At 41.4% G+C, this 23,276-nt stretch overlaps 2 protein-coding genes across 2 annotated transcripts in view; both read right to left on the minus strand.

Moving 5' to 3' along the window:
* Window positions 1-23,276, minus strand: part of LOC138958263 (G protein-activated inward rectifier potassium channel 3-like) — a 347,146-nt gene that overhangs the window by 263,958 nt on the left and 59,912 nt on the right. The window lies entirely within an intron of this gene.
* Window positions 19,904-22,560, minus strand: LOC138958260 (uncharacterized). Its single transcript, XM_070329370.1, has 2 exons — window positions 22,454-22,560; window positions 19,904-22,127 (listed from the first exon to the last, which is right to left on the minus strand). Exon 2 carries the CDS (start codon window positions 21,475-21,477, stop codon window positions 20,314-20,316), a length of 1,164 nt encoding a protein of 387 aa, XP_070185471.1. The 5' UTR covers window positions 21,478-22,127; window positions 22,454-22,560; the 3' UTR covers window positions 19,904-20,313.

Here is a 23,276-nt window from a genome sequence, read left to right on the forward strand (position 1 = left end):
CCGCCATTTAGGCAGCCATACGCCGTTTTCGGAGGTAGCATGCTGGGTATTTTCGTGTTTCTATAACCCACCGAACTCTGACATGGATTACAGGATCTTTTTCGTGCGCACTTGGTCTTGTGCTTGCGTGTACACACGGGGGTGTTCGGACACCGAGGAGAGTCTGCACACAAAGTTGACTCTGATAAATAAATCTCTCGCCGAACGTGGGGACGAACTCACGCTGACAGCGGCCAACTGGATACAAATCCAGCGCGCTACCGACTGAGCTACATCCCCGCCCCTTTAAGACCCTTCTGTTCCAGACATTCTGTTCATAGCACCTGCTAGTTTACCTCATTTGTAAGAACCCCTCCCTTTTAAGACCTGTCTATTTCAGATTTTCAGAGGTCTCCAAAGGAGGGTTCCACTGTATTAACACTGTACACAGCTGACCCCCAGTCGATCAGGAGGGTTCCACTGTATTAACACTGTACACAGCTGACCCCCAGTCGATCAGGAGGGTTCCACTGTATTAACACTGTACACAGCTGACCCCCAGTCGATCAGGAGGGTTCCACTGTATTAACACTGTACACAGCTGACCTCCAGACGATCAGGAGGGTTCCACTGTATTAACACTGTACACAGCTGACCTCCAGACGATCAGGAGGGTTCCACTGTATTAACACTGTACACAGCTGACCCCCAGTCGATCAGGAGGGTTCCACTGTATTAACACTGTACACAGCTGACCTCCAGTCGATGAAAACTCGGATCGCTTTCCAACTGCATGCCGCTGTGTGCTACAGTCAAAACTGCTGCGGATACCAGCTGGCAATATACATACACGTATAAAGACCTCGTGTCTTAGACTAGGCCAAAAAAAAAATAGTCTGTTTACGGTAACCCGACCGACCCTATTTTTTTCGTGCGACCCTAGACTTTTTTGGCATTTGGGGGGGGGGGGGGGGGAAAGAAAAAAAAATCTTTTGAAAATAACGTAAAAATATGGTTTTTTGGAGAAAAAAATAAAATAAAATAAAAAATCCCGACCTACCGACCCTATTTTTTTGGCCTATGTTACCGTAAACAGACCTATTTTTTTTTTTTTTTGTGGCCCTACCACCCCAAAGCGTCGTCGAAGGGTTTTGTTGCACGTGCAACCCTACTGAAATCAAACTGCAGCATTTGCGACCTACAACCCGTTGTTTGCAGTCAGAGAGACTACAGCAAAGTTTAGTCTAGAGATCACCTGCATATAACGACCACCTGTTTACAATAACAACCTCAAAGTATCACCAAAGAGACTAGCAAAGTTTAGACCAGAGATCACCTGCATATAACGACCACATGTTTACAACAACCACCTCAATGTATCGACAACGGTTCTCACAACATCCAAAACTCGTCCTCACTGCATTAGGCAAGGTTGTTTCTTGTGTTGTTCTCTTGGCCTTCATTTGTCAAAACATGGACATTGGAACAGTGAAACCTTCAAGGCTACACATCATTGTCACAGAGACATCTACATGTATACAAATCCAATACACAGCAAGCACACACACACACACACACAAAAACGAACCCGGTAGCAAGAAGCAAACAGGGAAAAAACAGGAAGTGACTAGTAGTGATTCGTACCAAAAGCTCGAAGAAAACGGTGTCAGCGTTAAATGACCTGGAGCTTATAAAATCAAATCACAGAATCTTCGAATCAGTCAGAACCATTCTGATAATCATCGGTCCACGTTATCGCTCTGTCTCTCTGACAGGATGAATAATTACTACGCGCATTAAAGGGAAAGGTATCAAAACAAGAATACAGAGTTATCTCCCATATGTTTTTCGCTGATGTTTCTGATAACAGACGAAAGACGAACGTGATTGTAGAATGGCCGACTTCGACAGTGATCTCCGTTCTGTTCTTCACAGTTATGATAAAGACATCGTTCTAAGGTCAAAACAAGTCGAAATTTTGAGACTGCTGTGGGAAGGAGACCGTGATATTGTTGCATCACTCCCAACTGGTTACGAAAAAAGTCGTCTGCTCCGTAGCCATTTTTTTATGATCACGTGACAAAGTTGATTATCACGTGACACTTTTGCCATATTTAGAGTTGTTTGTACAGTAAATACATCCGCGAAAGATAGCTCGCTTGAAAGTGTCTTACATAACAATTCCTTTCTAAATTTAAAAATTACACAACACCATGAAAAATCATTATCGACGATCGCGAATCTGATTATATCAATAACACATTACGAAAAGCTCTAAAATGTGTTTAAAATAAATCGATTTTCTCTCCAGAAAAGGACAACAAAGGCATCCTGTCAGGGATAAATGAGACCCGAAGGGAAGCAACTCATTTTGACCTGAGTTCAGGATGCAGTCAGAACTTGTAAAGGGGTTGGTACGTGTTCACGCTACGAAGCTAAGTACCACATGTGTCAAGGCGAGTTGCAGTAATTAAATCAACAGCAGCAGAGAAAGCAGTGACCCTATAACGCATGTCTAGGAGCGTCTAGGGAATTGCACAGGTGTTGGAGATTAGCCGGGTGGCGGGTGAGCAAATTACTCAACGGCCCACTCATTTCACTTGTCATCATCATTATTAAAGGTAATATCCGACCGGCGCCGGGTGCATGTTATGAGGAAATGTGTGAAGAAAACAGAAACAAAGTGTGTGGTTGTTTTTTGTTTTTTGTTTGGGGGAGGGGGTGTTTATTTTTGGGTGTTGTTGTCGGGGTGGGTTTTTTTTTTTTTTTTTTTTTTTTTTTTTGGGGGGGGGGGGGGGGTTCTATGGGTTCTAGATTGGTTGGTTGGTTAGTTGGCTGGTAGGGTCGGGTATAAAAGCAGAGCGGCACGTGGCACTTCAGTCTAATGTCCAACCCTTTTCAGGAAACGAGCTCTCACTTGAAATATTATTTTCAAAAATACTCTGTCTATACCAATCTCAAAAGCACCATTTTGTCAGACAAACATTTCAAGGTGTACACCATACATGCACCCCAAAAAGTGTGTCTAATAAGCCTTGGATAACGTACTTTCAGAAAAAAAAATTCACTCACCAAATTTGAATTCAAAATCAAACGGCTGTCAGTCGTGGTGGACTGGGCGGAGCTAAAGACACGAGAAAGATAATGTCCACGCACCGCTCATTCCTTTTCGGCAACACACACCCGCAACACAACGTTTACCAGATGTTGCCTGACCCCAAAGTTCCGGTCACTCCGCGCTATTGCAGCCGCCATGGATGCTACATGACACCACTGGCTAATCTGCCTGAGCACTTTCAATGATCGTTCTGTAATTAATAAATTATTTCAAAGATAGTCTGCACTTTTCGAATGTTAGTTTTTTTTACATTTAGTCAAGTTTTGACTAAATGTTTTATTTAACGTAGAGGGGGAATCAAGACGAGGGTCGTGGTGTATGTGTGTGTGTGTGTGTGTGTGTGTGTGTGTCTGTTTGTGCGTGTGTGTGTGTGTGTGTGTGTGTGTGTGTGTGTGTGTGTGTGTGTGTGTGTGTGTCTGTCTGTCTGTCTGTCTGTCTGTCTGTCTGTCTGTCTGTCTGTCTGTCTGTCTGTCTGTCTGTCTGTCTGTGCGTGTGTGTGTGTGTAGAGCGATTCAGAGTAAACTACTGGACCGATCTTTATGAAATTTTACATGAGAGTTCCTGGGAATGATATCCCCGGATATTTTTTTTATTTTTTTCGATAAATGTCTTTGATGACGTCATATCCGGCTTTTTGTAAATATTGAGGCGGCACTGTCACACCCTCATTTTTCAATCAAATTGATTGACATTTTGGCCAAGCAATCTTCGACAAAGGCCGGACTTCGGTATTGCATTTCAGCTTGGTGGCTTAAAAATTAATTAATGACTTTGGTCATTACAAATCTCAAAATTGTAAAATAAAACAAAAATTATAAAACGATCCAAATTTACGTTCATCTTATTCTTCATCATTTCCTGATTCCAAAAACATATGAATATGTTATATTTGGATTAAAAACAAGCTCTGAAAATTAAAAATATAAAAATTATGATCAAAATTAAATTTTCGAAATCAATTTAGAAACACTTTTGTCTTATTCCTTGTTGTTTCCTGATTCCAAAAACATATAGATATGATATGTTTGGATTAAAAACACGCTCAGAAAGTTAAAACGAAGAGAGGTACAGTAAAGCGTGCTATGAAGCACAGCGCAACCGCTACCGCGCCAAACAGGCTCGTCACTTTCACTGCCTTTTGCACTAGCGGCGGACTACGTTCAGTTTCATTCTGTGAGTTCCACAGCTTGACTAAAATAATGTAGTAATTTCGCCTTACGCGACTTGTTACATTTAGTCAAGTTTTGACTAAATGTTTTAACATAGAGGGGGAATCGAGACGAGGGTCGTGGTGTATGTGTGTGTGTGTGTGTCTGTGTGTGTCTGTGTGTGTCTGTGTGTGTCTGTGCGTGTGTGTGTGTGTGTGTGTGTGTGTGTGTGTGTCTGTGTGTGTCTGTCTGTGTGTGTCTGTCTAAGTGTGTGTGTGTGTGTGTGTGTAGAGCGATTCAGAGTTAACTACTGGACCGATCTTTGTGAAATTTGACATGAGAGTTCCTGGGTATGATATCCCCAGACATTTTTTTCATTTTTTCGATAAATGTCTTTGATGACGTCATATCCACTTTTTGTAAAAGTTGAGGCGGCACTGTCACATCCTCATTTTTCAATCAAATTGATTGAAATTTTGGCCAAGCAATCTTCGACGAATGCCGGATTTTGGTATTGCATTTTAGCTTGGAGGCTTAAAAATTAATTATTGACTTTGGTCATTAAAAATCTGAAAATTGTAATTAAAATTATTTTTTTTATAAAACGATCCAAAATTACGTTTATCTTATTCTTTATCATTTTCTGATTCCACAAACATGTACATATGTTATATTCAGATTAAAAACAAGCTCTAAAAATATTTTTAAAAATTATGATTAAAATAAAATTTCCGAAATCGATTTAAAAACAATTTCATCGTATTCCTTGTCGGTTCTTGATTCCAAAAACATATACAGTAGATATGATATGTTTGGATTTTTGTTTGTTTGTTTGCTTAACGCCCAGCCGACCACGAAGGGCCATATCAGGGCGGTGCTGCTTTGACATATAACGTGCGCCACACACAAGACAGAAGTCGCAGCACAGGCTTCATGTCTCACCCAGTCACATTATTCTGACACCGGACCAACCAGTCCTAGCACTAACCCCATAATGCCAGACGCTAGGTGGAGCAGCCACTAAATTGCCAATTTTAAAGTCTTGGGTATGAACCGGCCGGGGTTCGAACCCACGACCTCCCGATCATGGGGCGGACGCCTTACCACTAGGCCAACCGTGCCGGTATGTTTGGATTACAAACACGTTCAGAAAGTTAAAACGAAGAGAGGTACAGAAAAGCGTGCTATGCAGCACAGCGCAACCACCCCCGCGCTAAACAGGCTCGTTAATTTCACTGCCATTTGCACGTGCGGCGGATTACGGTCATTGTGAAAAAATGCAGTGCGTTCAGTTTCATTCTGTGAGTTCCACAGCTTGACAAAATGTAGTTATTTCTCCTTACGCGACTTTTTCTTTTCTTAAGTGAAACATATCCATCCGAAAAAAAACGTTTTCTTCTTGGGCTGAAAAAGTAAGCTGAAGCAAAGAATGTATGTCTCCAACTGAAGTTATTTAGTGGATGAATACGATCGTGAGTTAGGTACCAATGTCTTGAATTTATGGCAGACTTTTTCAGAGAAAATAATATTGTACGCGTTGCTTGATGTTTCCGGTAGAACACCGCGTATCACAGTCACGCACGTTGGAACCAGGCACTCATGAATCATGAAAGACATTTTCTTCACTTTTTCACACACTAAAACACCACTCTTCAGGCGACTATGCAGCAAATGTCGTTATCCCTGTCTGTCACAGATATCATATTGGTCACTGAAAATAGGCTCCGCCCAGACTCATGGGTATTTCGGCCTGTTGGAGCTCGGCTTGGAGGCTTAAAAATTAATTAATGACTTTGGTCATTAAAAATCTGAAAATTGTAATTAAATTATTTTTTATAAAACGATCCAAAATTACGTTTATCGTATTCTTCATCATTTTCTGATTCCAAAAACATATAAATATGTTATATTCGTATTAAAAACAAGCTCTGAAAATTAAAAATATAAAAATTATGATTAAAATTAAATTTCCGAAATCGATTTAAAAGCAATTTCATCTTATTCCTTGTCCGTTCCTGATTCCAAAAACATATAGATATGATATGTTTGGATTATAAACACGTTCAGAGAGTTAAAAAGAATAGAGATTTAGAAAAGCGTGCTATCCTCCTCAGCGCAACCGCTACCGCGCTTTTTCTGGATTGTTAATTTCACTGCCTTTGCCACGAGCGGTGGACAGACGATGCTACGAGTGTACGGTCTTGCGGAAAAAATGCAATGCGTTCAGTTTCATTCTGTGAGTTCGACTGAGCTTGACTAAATGTTGTATTTTCGCCTTACGCGACTTGTTTCTTGTTGTTTTACTAATTGTTACTTTATTTGCTTTGTTTAAAATAAACAATCCTATTAAATCACTTATATTGGCATTCTGCAACATCATCATAACCCTTCTCTCCTTTCTGGACTCCCAAAGACCCCTACCCAAACTCCAACCCCCACCAATCGCAACCTCACACGCACACCCATATATCCACCCTCAATCCACAACCTCACACGCACACCCATATATCCACCCTCAATCCACAACCTCACACGCACACCCATATATCCACCCTCAATCCACAGCCTCACACGCACACCCATATATCCACCCTCAATCCACAACCTCACACGCACACCCATATATCCACTCTCAATCCACAACCTCACACGCACACCCATATATCCACCCTCAATCCACAACCTCACACGCACACCCATATATCCACCCTCAATCCACAACCTCACGTGCAATACCAGTAAAAAACAAGAAATTCTTCCGAGGTAGGAAAAACACCCCCGTTGGTCAAAGGGAAATAACCATTCTCACTGCCACCAACTGAGAAGGTTATTTCCCTTTGACCATTAATATGTCCCTCTATAAGTCCTTGTAGAATCTTAATCCACCAATAACTCCCTAACCGTGTGTTTGACTGGTCCCAATTTTTGTAAGGACCGTCTCAGGAATGTATAGAACCTGTTCACCAAGTTTGGTGACGATCGGTCCGTTCATTCTTCAGATCTATATGCGAACACAAACACACACACAAACAAACAAACAAACAAACAAACACATCGAGCGAAACCTATACACACCCCTATACCGGGGGTGTAAAAATGTGATCCCTCATCATTTGGTCGAGCAGCAGTATCCTGTGCTATCTATATATCTCTCTATCTCTCTCACGGCTTGCTTTTTACAGTTATTGCCTATTGGCATTAACCGCAATACCCTCTCATTTTCATACAGGTAGCTATCGATTTGTTGTGCAGAGAAAAAAAATCATGAGGAAAGTGCAGAAGATGTACTTTCCCTCAGTGCAAACACACGCAATGGCCTCACGGCGAAACTCCCCATGAGCATCGATCGCAAACCCATCCCTTCTTTTCACAGGTAGATATCGACCTGTGAAGCCAGGAACTGTGGTTGCACTTGCCAATTTCCAAACAGGCATATTCCAATACAAACGCCTATCCTCTCGATAATTAGTCAATCATCATTAATTTTCCAAGTTTCACAATTGTATCGTGCAGAATTTATGTCGTGTCAGTTTATTTAAATCTTAATCGTTGCCACAAAGTGTTTGGTTTAAACAAAACTTTATTCAATTTTAATCATGACAAGAACAATGCATGGATGATTACACAAAGTGTTTCTGTTAGAAAGTGATAGAAAATTAGGTTGCTACGGGTCCTTGGTTTAAAAAGCTTATATTTAGATACATTGTAACAAAGCCATAGAATGTATAACAAAGGAGCACAAATGAACCAATAAATGTGCTCTCAGGGAAAAAATAACAAATTGGCCGACAATATTGTAAATGGAAAACAATCAAACAACAACAACAACAACACATTAAATTTAGAGCACTGCATACTACTTCGTCCTTGTAAGAAAGAAGCCATGTACATCCCTCGTCATCACATACCCGGTCAGCAAGAAAATAACTTTTCGTTATGACCGACAACATCATGCACCAATTTCATGCCCACTTCCTCCCACTCCCCGTGCCCCAGTGTCCGCACGACAGATAATGGAGTTTCGTGTTCCCGCAGGGAGGTGATATTGGGTCATTTGGCGGGGTACTCAATAATGGCATCGTTTAGAAATCACGCGCCGCGAACTGAGTGCAACAAGAGTGCGAAGATTTCAATCTCAAACCACTCCTTTTACATGCCCGAGCACGCATGCACACACTCTCACACACGCCCGCACGCACGCACACGCAAACACTAATTATACACACACATACACAAACACACACATACACATACACATACACATACACACACACACACACACACACACATATATACCCTTACCACACACACGCACACACAAACGCACGCACGCACACACAATCACACACACACACACACACACACTGGTCATTACCGGCACGATTGGCCTAGTGGTAAGGCGTCCGCCCCGTAATCGGGAGGTCGTGGGTTCGAACCCCGGCCGGGTCATACCTAAGACTTTAAAATTGGCAATCTAGTGGCTGCTCCGCCTGGCGTCTGGCATTATGGGGTTAGTGCTAGGACTGGTTGGTCCGGTGTCATAATAATCTGACTGGGTGAGACATGAAGCCTGTGCTGCGACTTCTGTCTTGTGTGTGGCGCACGTTATATGTCAAAGCAGCACCGCCCTGATATGGCCCTTCGTGGTCGGCTGGGCGTTAAGCAAACAAACAAACAAACACTGGTCATTCCTGCAACTTTTATGGCGGGGTGCTATGATGTGCACAAAATGGCGTCAAGAAATCACGCGTCACGGACTGCACGGGCCCCACGTGAAGAGAGTGGGTTACCTTGGCAAACACACTGGCTGACCTACTTTCTATTCACAACGAGTTATAAACACGTTTTGATTGTGCACAAGATTGGTGCGGGAGGATGGATAAGCATATTAATTATTATCGTCCCTGAGTGTGCACAAAAAGTTGATCCATGCCCGTCCGGGCCAGCCCAGGTTCGAACCCAGTGCTCTGAGCTACGCTCCGCCCCCCCCCCCCCCCCACACACACACATATACACACGGTCACGCATTCAACAGGCACAGGTGTGGCGCAGAAGAGACAGAGGTGTGGTGCCCATTGTCTGACTACTGACCACCCTCTTCATTTTTTCTTTGAACTTTTTTTGTAGTTGGGCGGTTGTAGTTGGTAGGTTGAATTTGTGAGGTATATCAGTGGGGGGAAGGTTGGATGGGAGGAGGGGAAAACTGACAATGCCATAAAAAAAACACCTTCAAAACAAAAACATGCTTAAAACCAACGGAAAACGTCAGCTGATTATTAAACAGTAAAGCAGTTTCAGTCAGCTGCGTGATGGCGTCATGAGTTTTTTCTCTCTTTTTGTCATCTCCCTGAGAGGTCGCTAAAGTCGAGCGTTTAATGCACGCAACGATCGGCAAGAAAGTTGAACACCCTCTCTCAGACCTTCTAATCACTTCGTCATTTTCTTTCGGTTGTGAGAGATGGCTTGTGTATGATAAGGCTTTTACCATGTTCAGACCACAATTTACTGGATTTTGTTTTCACCGCACCTGGTATTAAACGATTCGATTTTCTCTCTGTCCTAAAACGGCCATTGTTTGTAGGCTTTTGTTGGTGTACATTCAAATGTTCTAGCTGAAAATGTTGTCAGTACTAAGTAAACTTCTTCAGAGTACATTCTGATGGAAGAGTAATTGCTGTAGGACTAACGCTGTATCGATTTCCCCTGACAATCTACAGACTCGTAAACTGTCATTGTTAAAGCCATATGTACTCGATGACTATACACGCTAATTGCTTTACCAACAGCTGGAGACAGACTAAATTAAGTTCCCTGCAAAATATTGTGGTCTAGGACCCCTTAAATGTTGAGATATTTGAATTTTCATTTTGATATGGATCGTCCTATTTATAGATTTGGCAACACATGTAACGTTGATGCAAGGGAGAGAACACCGCGGCTTTGTTGACATCCTCACTTTTTCAGAGGCTAGAACAAGCTGTAATGCATGTATTATGGTCCGCGCATGGTGACGTATCGTCATTATATGGTCTTATGGTGCGTTTGACATCGATTGTGGGCAAACTACACTTTGTAAACACGGGAGTGCGTTCGTATGCCTTTAACCTCTGTTACACAAGCTAGCGAGGTATGTATTCACATGCAATGATTTTGCCCTGTACTAGCATCAATCTCCCTTTGTGCTTCGTCGGATTTTCTTGCCAATCTTCAAGGCTTATTACTGCCTGTGTTTACTCGTAAAAGATGAAAATCAAAAGTGCAAAAATACACACAGTAAAACCTCTCAGTTGCGACCTTGAAAATGTTTTTGGTTCAAACAAGTTTTTATTTAACAATTTGAAATAACTATACCGCAAACATTTAATTATATGAAAAGAGCACAACGCGCAATGCTTAGGAGCAGCATAACGTACGACTTGGTGGAGGATCACAAAGTACAAAACTTGAAACAATATCAAAACAATAGCGGGAGGGATACGTAAAACGGACGAAAAATGAACATGTTCTTGATCACTTCAGTGTTCACTATCCACGGTGTCCAGAAAAGAAACTATCACCACAAGCAAGTAACGAGGGCATAGGCAGCACCTTATACCGCCTGGAAGAGAGAAGCCAGACGATATTGTGTCGAGCAAGCCACACAGAATATATATACACATCGATCGTTTTTTATATTTAGTCAAGTTTTGACTAAATATTTTAACATCGAGGGGGAATCGAAACGAGGGTCGTGGTGTATGTGCGTGTGTGTGTGTGTGTGTGTGTGCGTGTGTGTGTGTGTGTGTGTCTGTGTGTGTGTGTAGAGCGATTCAGACTAAACTACTGGACCGATCTTTATGAAATTTGACATGAGAGTTCCTGGGTATGAAATCCCCGAACGTTTTTTTCATTTTTTTGATAAATGTCTTTGATGACGTCATATCCGGCTTTTCGTGAAAGTTGAGGCGGCACTGTCACGCCCTCATTTTTCAACCAAATTGGTTGAAATTTTGGTCAAGTAATCTTCGACGAAGCCCGGGGTTCGGTATTGCATTTCAGCGTGGTGGCTTAAAAATTAATTAATGACTTTGGTCATTAAAAATCTGAAAATTGTAAAAAAAAATTAAAAAAAATAAAACGATCCAAATTTACGTTTATCTTATTCTCCATCATTTGCTGATTCCAAAAACATATAAATATGTTATATTCGGATTAAAAACAAGCTCTGAAAATTAAATATATAAAAATTATTATCAAACATTTTTTTTCGAAATCAATTTAAAAACACTTTCATCTTATTCCTTGTCGGTTCCTGATTCCAAAAATATATAGATATGATATGTTTGGATTAAAAACACGCTCAGAAAGTTAAAACGAATTCCACGGTCACTGCCTTTGCCACGGGCGGTGGAGTGACGATGCTACGAGTATACGGTCTTGCTGCGTTGCGTTGCGTTCAGTTTCATTCTGTGAGTTCGACAGCTACTTGACTAAGTATTGTATTTTCGCCTTACGCGACTTGTTTCTCCCTCCTCTGAAGCGTCATCCGCTGCAGACCAGGGACTTTATTTTATTGTATGGCTTCCCCCCTTTCCGCTCCTGTCTTACACCTACTTATCCGACTCTTTTGATGTTTGTGTTGCTCCTCCCATGAAACCTGTTAGTCTTTTTGACTTCTGATAGTTTGAATGCTTTTCAGCCCAACAGAGTGATGTGCTTGTGAGGCGTTTTAAAGAAAGCTGGAATAAAGAGTTAGGTTTATCGCGAGTGATTTCAGAGGGCCGGGCAAATGTTACATTTATATCGGCTTTGGTGTTTCACGCGAAAATGTAGGCAGACGGACGGAAGGTCGAATGGACAAAGACACAGACGGACAGACACAAAAACTCAGACAGACAGAGATAAAGGTAGGGGCAAAGAGACAGACAGACAGACTCAGACAGTCAGACAGAGACCGAGAGCAGGGAGGGGGGGGGGGGGCTTTCTTCCGTGTCTACAGAGACTTACAAAAAAAATTGTACGACCAATGTCTGTCAATAACTTTTAAAATTACGACTTTGGGTCGTGATGTCTATTGCCTATTACTTTTGTAAGTGTAAACGTTGATGACAAAGAACACCACCACCATTAAGTAAAAGTATTACACCTTCGAGTCACATTACTGTCAGTTTGAACAACACAGTCATTAAAAATGTAAACAACTAACTGTTCATTCTAACGCTAATCGCTTTGGAACAATCCACTCGGCCGAAAGTCATGAATGATTTACACTCATTCAAAAGAAACTTCCGCATTCAGCAAACGTTGTACATTCCGAAATTAACAAGAAATTCCTCCGATAGGAACTACACCCCCGTCAAAGGGAAATAACCTTCTCAGTTGGTGGCAGTGAGAATGGTTATTTCCCTTTGACCAACGGGGGTGTCCGTCTATACCAGGCCTTGTATAATTTTAATCCACCAATAACTCCCTAACCGTGTGTTTGACTGTTTATTAGTCCATAACCCATGGGGGCATTTTGAACAATAAATACAATCAATACAATCATGACATATGCTAATATAATAAATAAAAAAAAAAAATAAAAAATTGAAAATAAAAAAAAAATAAAAAATTATGAAAAACTGTTACAAATTCTATTAGTAAAGTCCAAAATATTCTTTAGCAATTTCTTTTTCTTAGTAGCAAACAACTTTTTAAATTTAAGTGCATTAGGTTTTTTCCAATAGTAAGGTGGTAACAACTCAGCTCTTTCTTCTTTGAAAAAATCACAGACAAATAAATAATGGAATTCATCACCTATGTCATGCGATACACATTTGGTGCAAGTTCTTTCTGACCTCGGGATGTTAAGATAACGTTCTTTCTGTACAGGTAAATTGTTGTTTAATGTTCTAAACTTCATCATTGAAACACATTGCTGATATGGCAGGGTTGTGACGTAGTCTTCACATGCAAAAATATCTTTGAACATTCGATAATTCCAAAACATATTTTTTGTTCCAATTTCTGTAAACCATTTATGGATATACTGGTCATATAGACTTCTTTTTACTTTCTTTTTAAACCATGTGCTTGAGTATTGAATATTTTCTTGAGAAGTCCAAAGGCCAGAGAGACCAATTTCATTTAAGGTTTTTTCAATGAAACATAAGTACTTGGATTCAATAGGAAGGTTTCCGCCAGTTATCTCTCTGAGGTTTTGGGTGAGTGCCCCTTGCGGGGGCAAAAAACATCGAGGTCACAAGCAGGGTCAAGGGGAAGGTCGGCTGGGCGGACAGGAGTATGACGGCTTACTAGTGCCAAAACCTGGTGTTACCCATTATCACGTGATAATTACTAATTAACGCTGTCAGTTACTGTTTTCATCTGTTAGTTACTAATTTTCACGGGAAAATTACTTATTTTTAGTTTCGGCACTAGCAATCCGTCAGGAAGTGAGCCAAAACTAAAAATTAGCAATTAACAGGTGAAAGTTAGTAATTTTTTCGGAAAAATTAGTAATTTTCCGGGCAAAAAAATAGTCATTAACACGTGAAAATGGTAATTACAATTATGAGGTTTTGGCACTAGTAAGCCGTCATACAGGAGACTACAATAGGAAGGTTTCCGCCAGTTATCTCTCTTTGAGGTTTTGGGTGCTAAGAGAGTACCGTACCCCTTGCGGGGGCAAAAAACATCGAGGTCACAAGCAGGGTCAAGGGGAAGGTCGCTGGGCGGACAGGAGACTATTGGAAGTATGCTCTTATTCAGCCAAAAACACTGCACACAAAGCAGGCAGGCAGTAGATATTTGGAGAGAGAAACTGTAAAAGTGGGACGATGCTCTTATTCGCCCAAAAATGCTCAGCACAGGAAGCAGGTGGTCTGTGATTTGTTTTAGCGGATGTGTACAAGTGGAGGGATAGTCTTATCCCTTGTTAAACTCCGCGGGACAAATCTCAGGTGGTTTACAAGATGGTTTACAAGATTCGGTAGGTCGGCTTTCTTGTTCTTTTCTTTATTAATTTAGTCGAGTTTAAAAGGAGATTACTTCCCTTAATCTCGGTATGGTTCGCAAAATGTGCCCAAAGTTGGGTTTTTTGTGTGTTAGAAATGAAAAAAGTTTTAGGGTCGGCGGAAAAACATAGGATCGGTCGCGTTACCCTAAACCAACATATATTTTTGGTTGGCCTAAACGGGGTGCGAGGATCACTCTCTTGATTCGAGATTGTTATGTTTGTGTCTCGTCTCTTTAGCAGTTAATGCTATCAGAGACCGTTGATTCGAGAACGCTACTATTGAGAAAGAGTGTGAAAAAGAGAATTAACAAATCAATTAATTAATTAAAAAAATAAAAGAAAGAATGTGACTTTATAACGGTTTCTCTCAATATTTTCCCATCTGTTAAAACACTTTGGGCAAAGGATCACTATTGCTTATTACATCTGTGTAAGAAAACGTAGATGACAAAGAGAGCCACCACCATGAAATAACATTGCTGCACCATCCAGACAAATTAATGCCACTTTTAAACAGCACTGTCATCAATTATTAAACGAACGTTCATTGTAACACTTATCGCTTTTTACCATTCCACGGTCGAAAGTCATCAATAATTTACACGCATTCAACCAAGGAGCCGCCAGCCATTCAGACAATGCTCTTGACACTGCCTTTGCAGGTCTGAGCCCAATCCTGGTAAAAGTCACTGCGCATTCAACACACGCTCAGCTCACTTACAGATACATTATCTTCATTCCAGTGTGAACCATTTTGTTAACCACCGCACATTTATCCAGGCTTTTACACACGACAGAAATTCCCTTGTTATTAGTGTAAATGGTATACCCCTTCTGTACTAAGAAAGAATGTGGCCTTACAGAACGTTCCTCTCAATACTTTCCTCACTTCCCAAAGGCTTTCGGTCAGAATCACTATTGTTGATTACTTCTTCTTTGTGGAGAAAATGTAGATTACAAAGAATCCAACGATTCGCGATCTTGCCACATTACTAGTAGTAACATTAATATTAAAAGTCCTACGGTTTAAAGCCATTAAGGACTTGAGTGTTTGTCCGCTTTTAAAAAGAAAGAAAAAATAATAAAATTAAAATAAATAAAGAGAGGAGGGCAGGGGGTGAGGTTGAAATGATAACGCTCTGTGGAATTCGTTGCCACATTACTGCGTCATCAAGTCCCATTTCTGTCACTTCAACACTGTCCTTACAATTTTAACCGACTTTTCATTCTAACACTAATCGCTTTAAAACATTCCACGGCCTCAGATCATACAATATTAACCCGCATTTAACCAATGAACAGCTATTGCCTTAGACAATGCTCTCTGTCTCGTCCTTGCAGTTTTGCCCTGAATTCTTGAGAAAGTCATTGCACATCAAGCTCAAGTTGTAAACTCATTCATAACAATTTCTTCCTTCCTGTGTACGCCATCTTGTAGACATTGTACATGGCATAAGACACATAACAGAAATCCGCAGCCCGTAAAAATCTTTCGCGTAGCGGGATTTTTTTTTGTTTTCTTTTTTTAAGGTCCACCCCACAATTTCTGAAAATCGCCGAAACATACAAGGTCCTTTCATCCTATTTGCTGAAGCAAATTAATCCTGGTAACATTCCTACAGTGCGCTTTCTCCCGCCCTAGCAGTTCTGCGCTTGAATACTCTCAGAAGCCGCTGTGGACTAATTCCTCGCAGAAGCCATTCTGCACTTAATTCTCACAGAAGACATTGTGCATTAACTCCTCGCAAATAAGCCATTGTGCATCCAGCACACTGTTGCCCTACATGCCAACCGGCATAACGGCCAGTAAGTAAGGAAGTTAGCATTCAGCACACGATGTAAGTTCACGCTCCACTAACCAGCGACCTGTGCGGAGGAAACGGTAAGGAGCTATCGATCCTCCCGATGGAATGTCTGGGTAAACAGTTGTTGACATGTTTGTCAAGGGCACTCTGGTTTGGCGCCATAACCAATCGCTTACTGGTATGCACTACTTGAGCAGGGACTACGTGGGAAAACCTTCTATATCGGTACGCACGCATGCATGCACACACACACACACGCGTACACACATGCGCTCTCTCTCTCTCTCTCTCTCTCTCTCTCTCTCTCTCTCTCTCTCTCTCTCTCTCTCTCTCTCTCTCTCTCTCTCTCTCTCTCTCTCTCTCTCTCTCTCTCTCTCTCTCTCTCTCTCTCTCTCTCTCTCTCTCTCTCTCTCTCTCTCTCTCTCTCTCTCTCTCTCTCTCTCTCTCTCTCTCTCTCTCTCTCTCTCTCTCTCTCTCTCTCTCTCTCTCTCTCTCTCTCGTCGTTGTCCTCACTGTAAAAGTGCAAAGGTCGAATCTATTTATCGAAAAATCCACTGTCATCTATCTCTATATATTTATATATATATATATACACACAAACACACACACATACATACACACACACACTCTCACACACACACACACACACACACACACACACACACACACACACACAGAGCAACACCAATAACACCACACAGTTCCATTCTGAGTGCCCCCCAAAGGCCTTGTTTACAAACCGATTTCTCGTGCTGACGTATTCGTTTTTACATTTAGTCAAGTTTTGACTAAATGTTTTAACATAGAGGGGGAATCGAGACGAGGGTCGTGGTGTATGTGTATGTGTGTGTGTGTGTGCGTGTGTGTGTGTGTGTGTGTGTATGTAGAGCGATTCAGACTAAACTACTGGACCGATCTTTATGAAATTTGACATGAGAGTTCCTGGGAATGATATCCCCGGACGTTTTTTTCTTTTTTTCGATAAATGTCTTTGATGACGTCATATCCGGCTTTTTGTAAAAGTTCAGGCGGCACTGTCACACCCTCATTTTTCAATCAAATTGATTGAAATTTTGGCCAAGCAATCTTCGACGAAGGCCGGACTTCGGTATTGCATTTCAGTTTGGTGGCTTAAAAACTAATTAATGACTTTGTCAAAACAAAACAAAAATTATAAAACGATCCAAATTTACGTTCATCTTATTCTTCGTCATTTTCTGATTCCAAAAACATATAAATATGTTATATTTGGATTAAAAACAAGCTCTGAAAATTAAAAATATAAAAATTATGATTAAAATTAAATTTCCAAAATCGTTTCAAAATCTATTTCATCTTATTCCTTGTCGGTTCCTGATTCCAAAAACATATAGATATGATATGTTTGGATTAAAAACACGGTCAGAAAGTTAAAACGAAGAGAGGTACAGTAAAGCGTGCTATGAAGCACAGCGCAACCGCTGCCGCGCCAAACGTCACTTTCACTGCCTTTTGCACCAGCGGCGGACTACGTTCAGTTTCATTCTGTGAGTTCCACAGCTTGACTAAATGTAGTAATTTCGCCTTACGCGACTTGTCTTACAGCTCACAAGAACGACGAAGGGGGTCGGACGGGGAGAGATGGTGAGGATACAAGGGAGATGGGGGAAGGGGGGGTATTTGTGGCTACGTGCATGAAGATATATCTACCGGTCGATAAACTGATTGTGCGCCCACTGGCTTTTTGTGGAATATAGTGTCAATGACTCGAGACTGCAATGTATCTGTGTGATTGCCGTGTTTGGATGCAAGAGTTAGGGAAACAGAACAAACTATGGATGTGTCTTTGGATCTCTACTTGAAAGTGTGTGTGGGGGGGGGGGGGAGGGGGTGCCATTGAGTTTATGACTCTGTCCCTGAGAGGATAAATTAACACCAGTTTATGTCTCTGCTTTGTGTGAGGACAAAATTAATTCGAACGAGGTCATAACTTTAACTCTCTAACTCTCTCTCTCTCTCTCTCTCTCTCTCTCTCTCTCTCTCTCTCTCTCTCTCTCTCTCTCTCTCTCTCTCTCTCTCTCTCTCTCTCTCTCTCTCTCTCTCTCTCTCTCTCTCTCTCTCTCTCTCACACACACACACACTTCTCCTCATGACGTCAATAATACACGTCTTAAAATAACTTAGGGGTGACTGTCATTGGCTATAATTCTGCACGAGTATCATTCTGTTTGTCTTCATAGATAAACCTAATTGTGATAAGTTCTGAACGCAACGAGATTGCCTAGTCAGTCTACGGAAAATGGCACCATAACCAAGGATTTATTGCTAAAGAATTTCTGTTTTCAGATTCATGTTCTGCTATGTTTGTAGTATGTCTGGTCAAAAATCGAGAAAAATATAATTATTTTTAAAAAAGTTATCAAGTGTGTTTGTCAGTGTGTATTTTGTCACAAAGCGATTCTACGTTTTTTACATTGTCTGAACTGTTTTGACACCACGAACATCAAATATAACATGCAAGTCACAGTTTATGATTACAATATAAAAAAAATGTCTAAGATATTAAAAATCAAAAGGTCAAGGTCATTGGGTCATAAGGTCAAATTTGTTGTTTATGCGTGAAGTGAAGGCTGTGTAATCATTTTCAGCAGCATAACGAATATTTTTTTATACACGCACTAAACACACACACACACACACACACACACACACACACACACACACACACACACACACACACACACACACACACACACAGAGGGGAAATTCCAAAGTAATTGGTACACAAGGTCATATTTATTGTTTTCAACTAAAAGTAGAATACTGTACTCATTTTAAACCAAACATCATCTTTGTGAAGGTTTTGTTCTACAAAAACATAAGTATTCCTGTACAGGAGAATGTAAGCGCACTCAAGCAACATGTAAAAAGGCCACAAAGTTTGCAGTGTAAACTAAGAAAAGTAAGATGAATGATGTCAGGAAGTCGCTGGATAGTCTACCGCGTGACAAGGGAGCAGGGTATACAAAAGCAAACCATTCAAACACAAGCAATGAAACAACAAACGTAAACAAGGCAATTGATTAGATAAAGCATCACATAATCAAATAATCGACAACATTTTAAATTCAAAGCACATAACTCCAACATCATTACACAAACATTGCACAACATTCATAAACATTATTGACCAATAATGTATTCACAGCGTTAGTCATGCATTGGTCGACTGCAAACTGCAGAATTGAGCATCAAAGCAGTCATAAAACACTCAATGAATGCATTCACTGAATACAAATATCTGTGAACACATTCCGTAATCAGAAAAAAATCAGGAAACAACAGGAATGATAATAATTATGTCCCTTGAAAAACATCTCACAACATCAGTCACTGTCATAGAAATAAAGAAAGGCTCCAATACACATTTGTACATTTGAAAAACATCTCACACCGGTCACTGTCATAGAAATAAAGAAAGTCTCCAATACATATTTGTACATTCTCCAAAGAGCAATGCTAGTTGTTCTCTTAATCATCTGTCTGTAGAAAGGCCTGCCCAACATCGATCCGTCCTGCGTACATGGTGACCGGCTTGGAAGCTCTGGTAGACATCCTTGTGAGTTTCTTTCAGCTGCAGCATGTCCTGGAGATACAGGTGGAGGGATTTGGTGTAGAGGTTGTGCCCTGCTGCTGCCATGAAAGGCATCATTTCATGGACAGTGGACAGATGCAGGTCCCAGTTTCCTGTGCGTTCAGCTTTGAGGAACTTGCGCAGAATGTCAACCATGTCCATGTACTGAATCCACAGTGCAGCTGTGGGGTGGCACTTGAGGGTTTGCTTTTGGCGTTCTAGTTTTAGCTGAATCGATGCGATTGTCTCATCAACGCAAACTTCTCCTAGCGGGATAGCTCCACTCATCAACAAGTCCCACATGTTGGCTGCACGGGCAAGGTCCCCATCAGGCTCCTCACATGAGACAGGAGCATCTTCATTTGCTGATGGCGCGATATCATCCACTGTCCCAGCAATTTGCACATCTTCTGGTACATCTGTGCTATCAATTTCCTCAATGGAGACGTCACTTAGTGTCACATCCAGGTCTGGGAGTGGCAGAGAGATTTTGAACGTTTGTGAGGTCAGGAGTGCGTTCAGAGCCGAGTCAACCAGAAAGTGGCCTCTAACTGCTCGGGACACTGCCTTGCCTTGAAGCATGTAGTTGACAGCTGTTGGTGCATATGTCAGTTCTAGCACCTCCTGCAGACCGCTGCCCTCCATCAAACGTCCAATGCAGCCCAAAAAGCTCATTTCCATGTGAAAACCTTCAAGCCCGGCCTTAGAACAATGGAGGCCAAGTCAGCATCATCAGGTTTGTTGGCGACGATCTCATGGGCTTTCCAAAATAGGGGCTGGTCGAAAGTGAGCACTGGAGTCGAGCCATGTCTCTTTGCTTCCTTCGCCGTGAACAGCAGTGTAGAGTGAATGCAAGTCAGATCACCAGGGTTCATGTCGATCATTGGCAAGAAGAAAACGCTCGACTTACCAGGGTGACGGTCGTTGTGGACAGCCTGCATCGTTCCAGACCATGAAGGTCTTGCAGGCTTCAGCGGCCACACCACCTTCCACAAGACATCAAGGTGTATAGATGGGTCAACAGCTCGCAGGTTTTCTAGTTCCCTGTATGTAGTGTTCCCAAAGTGAACTGCCTTTGACTGGAAATACACGATGTCAATTGTTCCCTTTTCTTTTGAATCTTTGGAGGTGACATCCAACCTAGGAATAGGCGTTGTTCGTCGTGTTCCAGGAGTTGTGGTAGCAATCATTCCCATACCATGGAAAGAATTGTATCCATCCAAGGTACAGGAATTGTGATCCACATTGTCAGCCACGTATTGTAGAATCACATTCTTGGCACATCCTGGAATATCTGAACTTTGGGACACAGCTGCATTTGCCTCAAATCTCTGCACCTCTGTGTAGGAAGACGAGAAGCCCATCGCATTCAACACATCGATCAGATATCGGGAGCCAAAATGGTGGTGCATTTGGACTCCAAGTCCAATTTGAAGTGGGGCGATGACAACCCTAGGTCGAGCTGCCTGGACAATTGCTTGTCCCACAGATGCAATTTTATTGTCAGCATCTTTTTCGCTGAAAATCAAACGCAGGAAAAGCTGAAGGGACTGGGGAACAAAGTCCAGGTTGTACGCCCCTGAAGAAATATCCTCTGATGTTGGATATTCCTTGTTTGTCGTTGCAGAAGCAGCTTTTATTTCATTCTTTATCAGTGCTGCAGCAGCTTTCACCAGCTTCAGTTTTTCACTTTCGTCGTCATTAGTCTTCGGAGAATTGTAGAAATCATGAAGAATGGATTTAGCTGTTGTGCGGAATGTTACAACATTAGACTTGCCTAGAATGTTCGCTATGATGATTTTTTCATCAAATCTCTCCAAGAGCTTTTCCTTCATCCATTTGGTGGTGTAACCAACCCCTCCACTGAACTCTTGGATTTTCTGCACAAGCTCTCCGATGGTGATCTGTTCGTCATCGTGGTTAATGAGATATTCTGCTGTTTTCTCAAAAACTTCAAGTTTTTCAGTGTCCGGTGGTCTACCCACACTTCAGCTTGGAGCGTTTGTCAGTGCGTATGCACCTGGCTTGTCATTATAACGTTTGGGAATTGACAGACCAAGCGCTCTGAAGTTACAGTTACAAGTTATATGGTACACAGCATCTGCTGCATGCAGGTCTCTTGCAAATTCAAGCTTTCCCTTGACGATATCTGCCCACTCATCATTTCTTTCGTCACATTTTTTCAAAATTTCAGTTTGTAAAGATAATGTTCTGACTCTGTATGCCTCATCAGGTCCACGTGTTTTGGAAAGATTTACCCGAGTCCCACAGAAAAAGCAGCAACTTGCAAAGTCAAATCTGTGTTGCTTAGATCGTGTGCTTCGCTCTCCAAGCTCAGTCTTATCGGTATCTCTGTTTTGCTGTCTTAAGTCTTTCTCGATATTATTGTCGTTGGTGTAATCCCTTCGACACTCGATATGCACCCTTTGACCAACTGTAGGCTGAACGGTTCTGTTCTGTCTTCTCTGGCTCGAATCCTTGATTCCTGTATCAACAAACAAATAACATTGCTCACTACAAACTCTTTTTTATAGACATTTCAACAGAAGCACGCAATTTGTTAACCGGCTATGACCCCACACACTTGCTTTGATAAGTCTCACTGGATGACACCCAGTAATACAACAAACTACAAATACAGCACAACATGTAAAAGAACACCAAAGGGAAAAAACAACAAAAGAACAAAAACAAACAAAATAAAAAAGGACATAAAACAAACAAACAAACAAACAAACGTTATAGTATACAGAACACTAAGAAACTCAAATTTATCATAAGAATTGAAACAAATCAAGAGAGAGAACATACTTGCACATCCTTTCTTTCCCAGGGTATTAAACTCGACGTCACATGGTTCGTTGCATATTGGACAGGTTTTTAATGGATCATCCATTGTGGTAGCCTTTGAAGTGCTGCAACACAAATTTGTAATGTTCAACATTGATAACAGCACCACCATTAAATACCACAATAATATATAGTGCGTCCTGCATGTTACTTATGTAATCAGTTGATTCTAGAGGAAAACAACTAAAACACATGAAAATAGGAATTTTGACTGGAATGTTCAGCCATACAAATCCTTGCTAAAAGAGAGTTTTTCAGGCGGCAGTACAGACAGTAAAACCTTCAGTTAAAGTATTTTATGGAATAGTCAAACCAAAACTAACCTTCATTGTTTTAAAGTTGTAGATGACCACAAATAAACGTCCATGCAGCTCTGGTGTATCACAAAGACTGAAGTGAAAAACTGCTTCAAATAATCAACTGTGAAGATTCCAGCAAGATGGTATCAAAGACAGGTTGTGCTGTCAGACCAGAGTTATGGTGAGAGCATCCGGCGAGCGCGCGGTCACGGCGATCAGATTACTGATAGCCAGCCTCCCTTACCCTCTATCCAGGAAACCCCCTCATCCCCCCCTCTTCCTGCTGCAGAATGGCAGGCGAGTGATGCCATGATCTCTCTGTATCGAACTTTTAATCGATCATATCTCGGCCGTGCGATCTTCAAATGGAGTCGAATTGTGTATGCATGTTAAGTGTTCCATGCTGAGCGCAGCCATTATAAAATAAATTCTTTAGGATTTAATCCTTAGTCTCCGGCAGTATGACTGAACAAAGAGGGCACCAG

This window comes from Littorina saxatilis, linkage group LG2, assembly GCF_037325665.1.
Source record: "Littorina saxatilis isolate snail1 linkage group LG2, US_GU_Lsax_2.0, whole genome shotgun sequence".
Classification (NCBI taxonomy): domain Eukaryota; kingdom Metazoa; phylum Mollusca; class Gastropoda; order Littorinimorpha; family Littorinidae; genus Littorina; species Littorina saxatilis.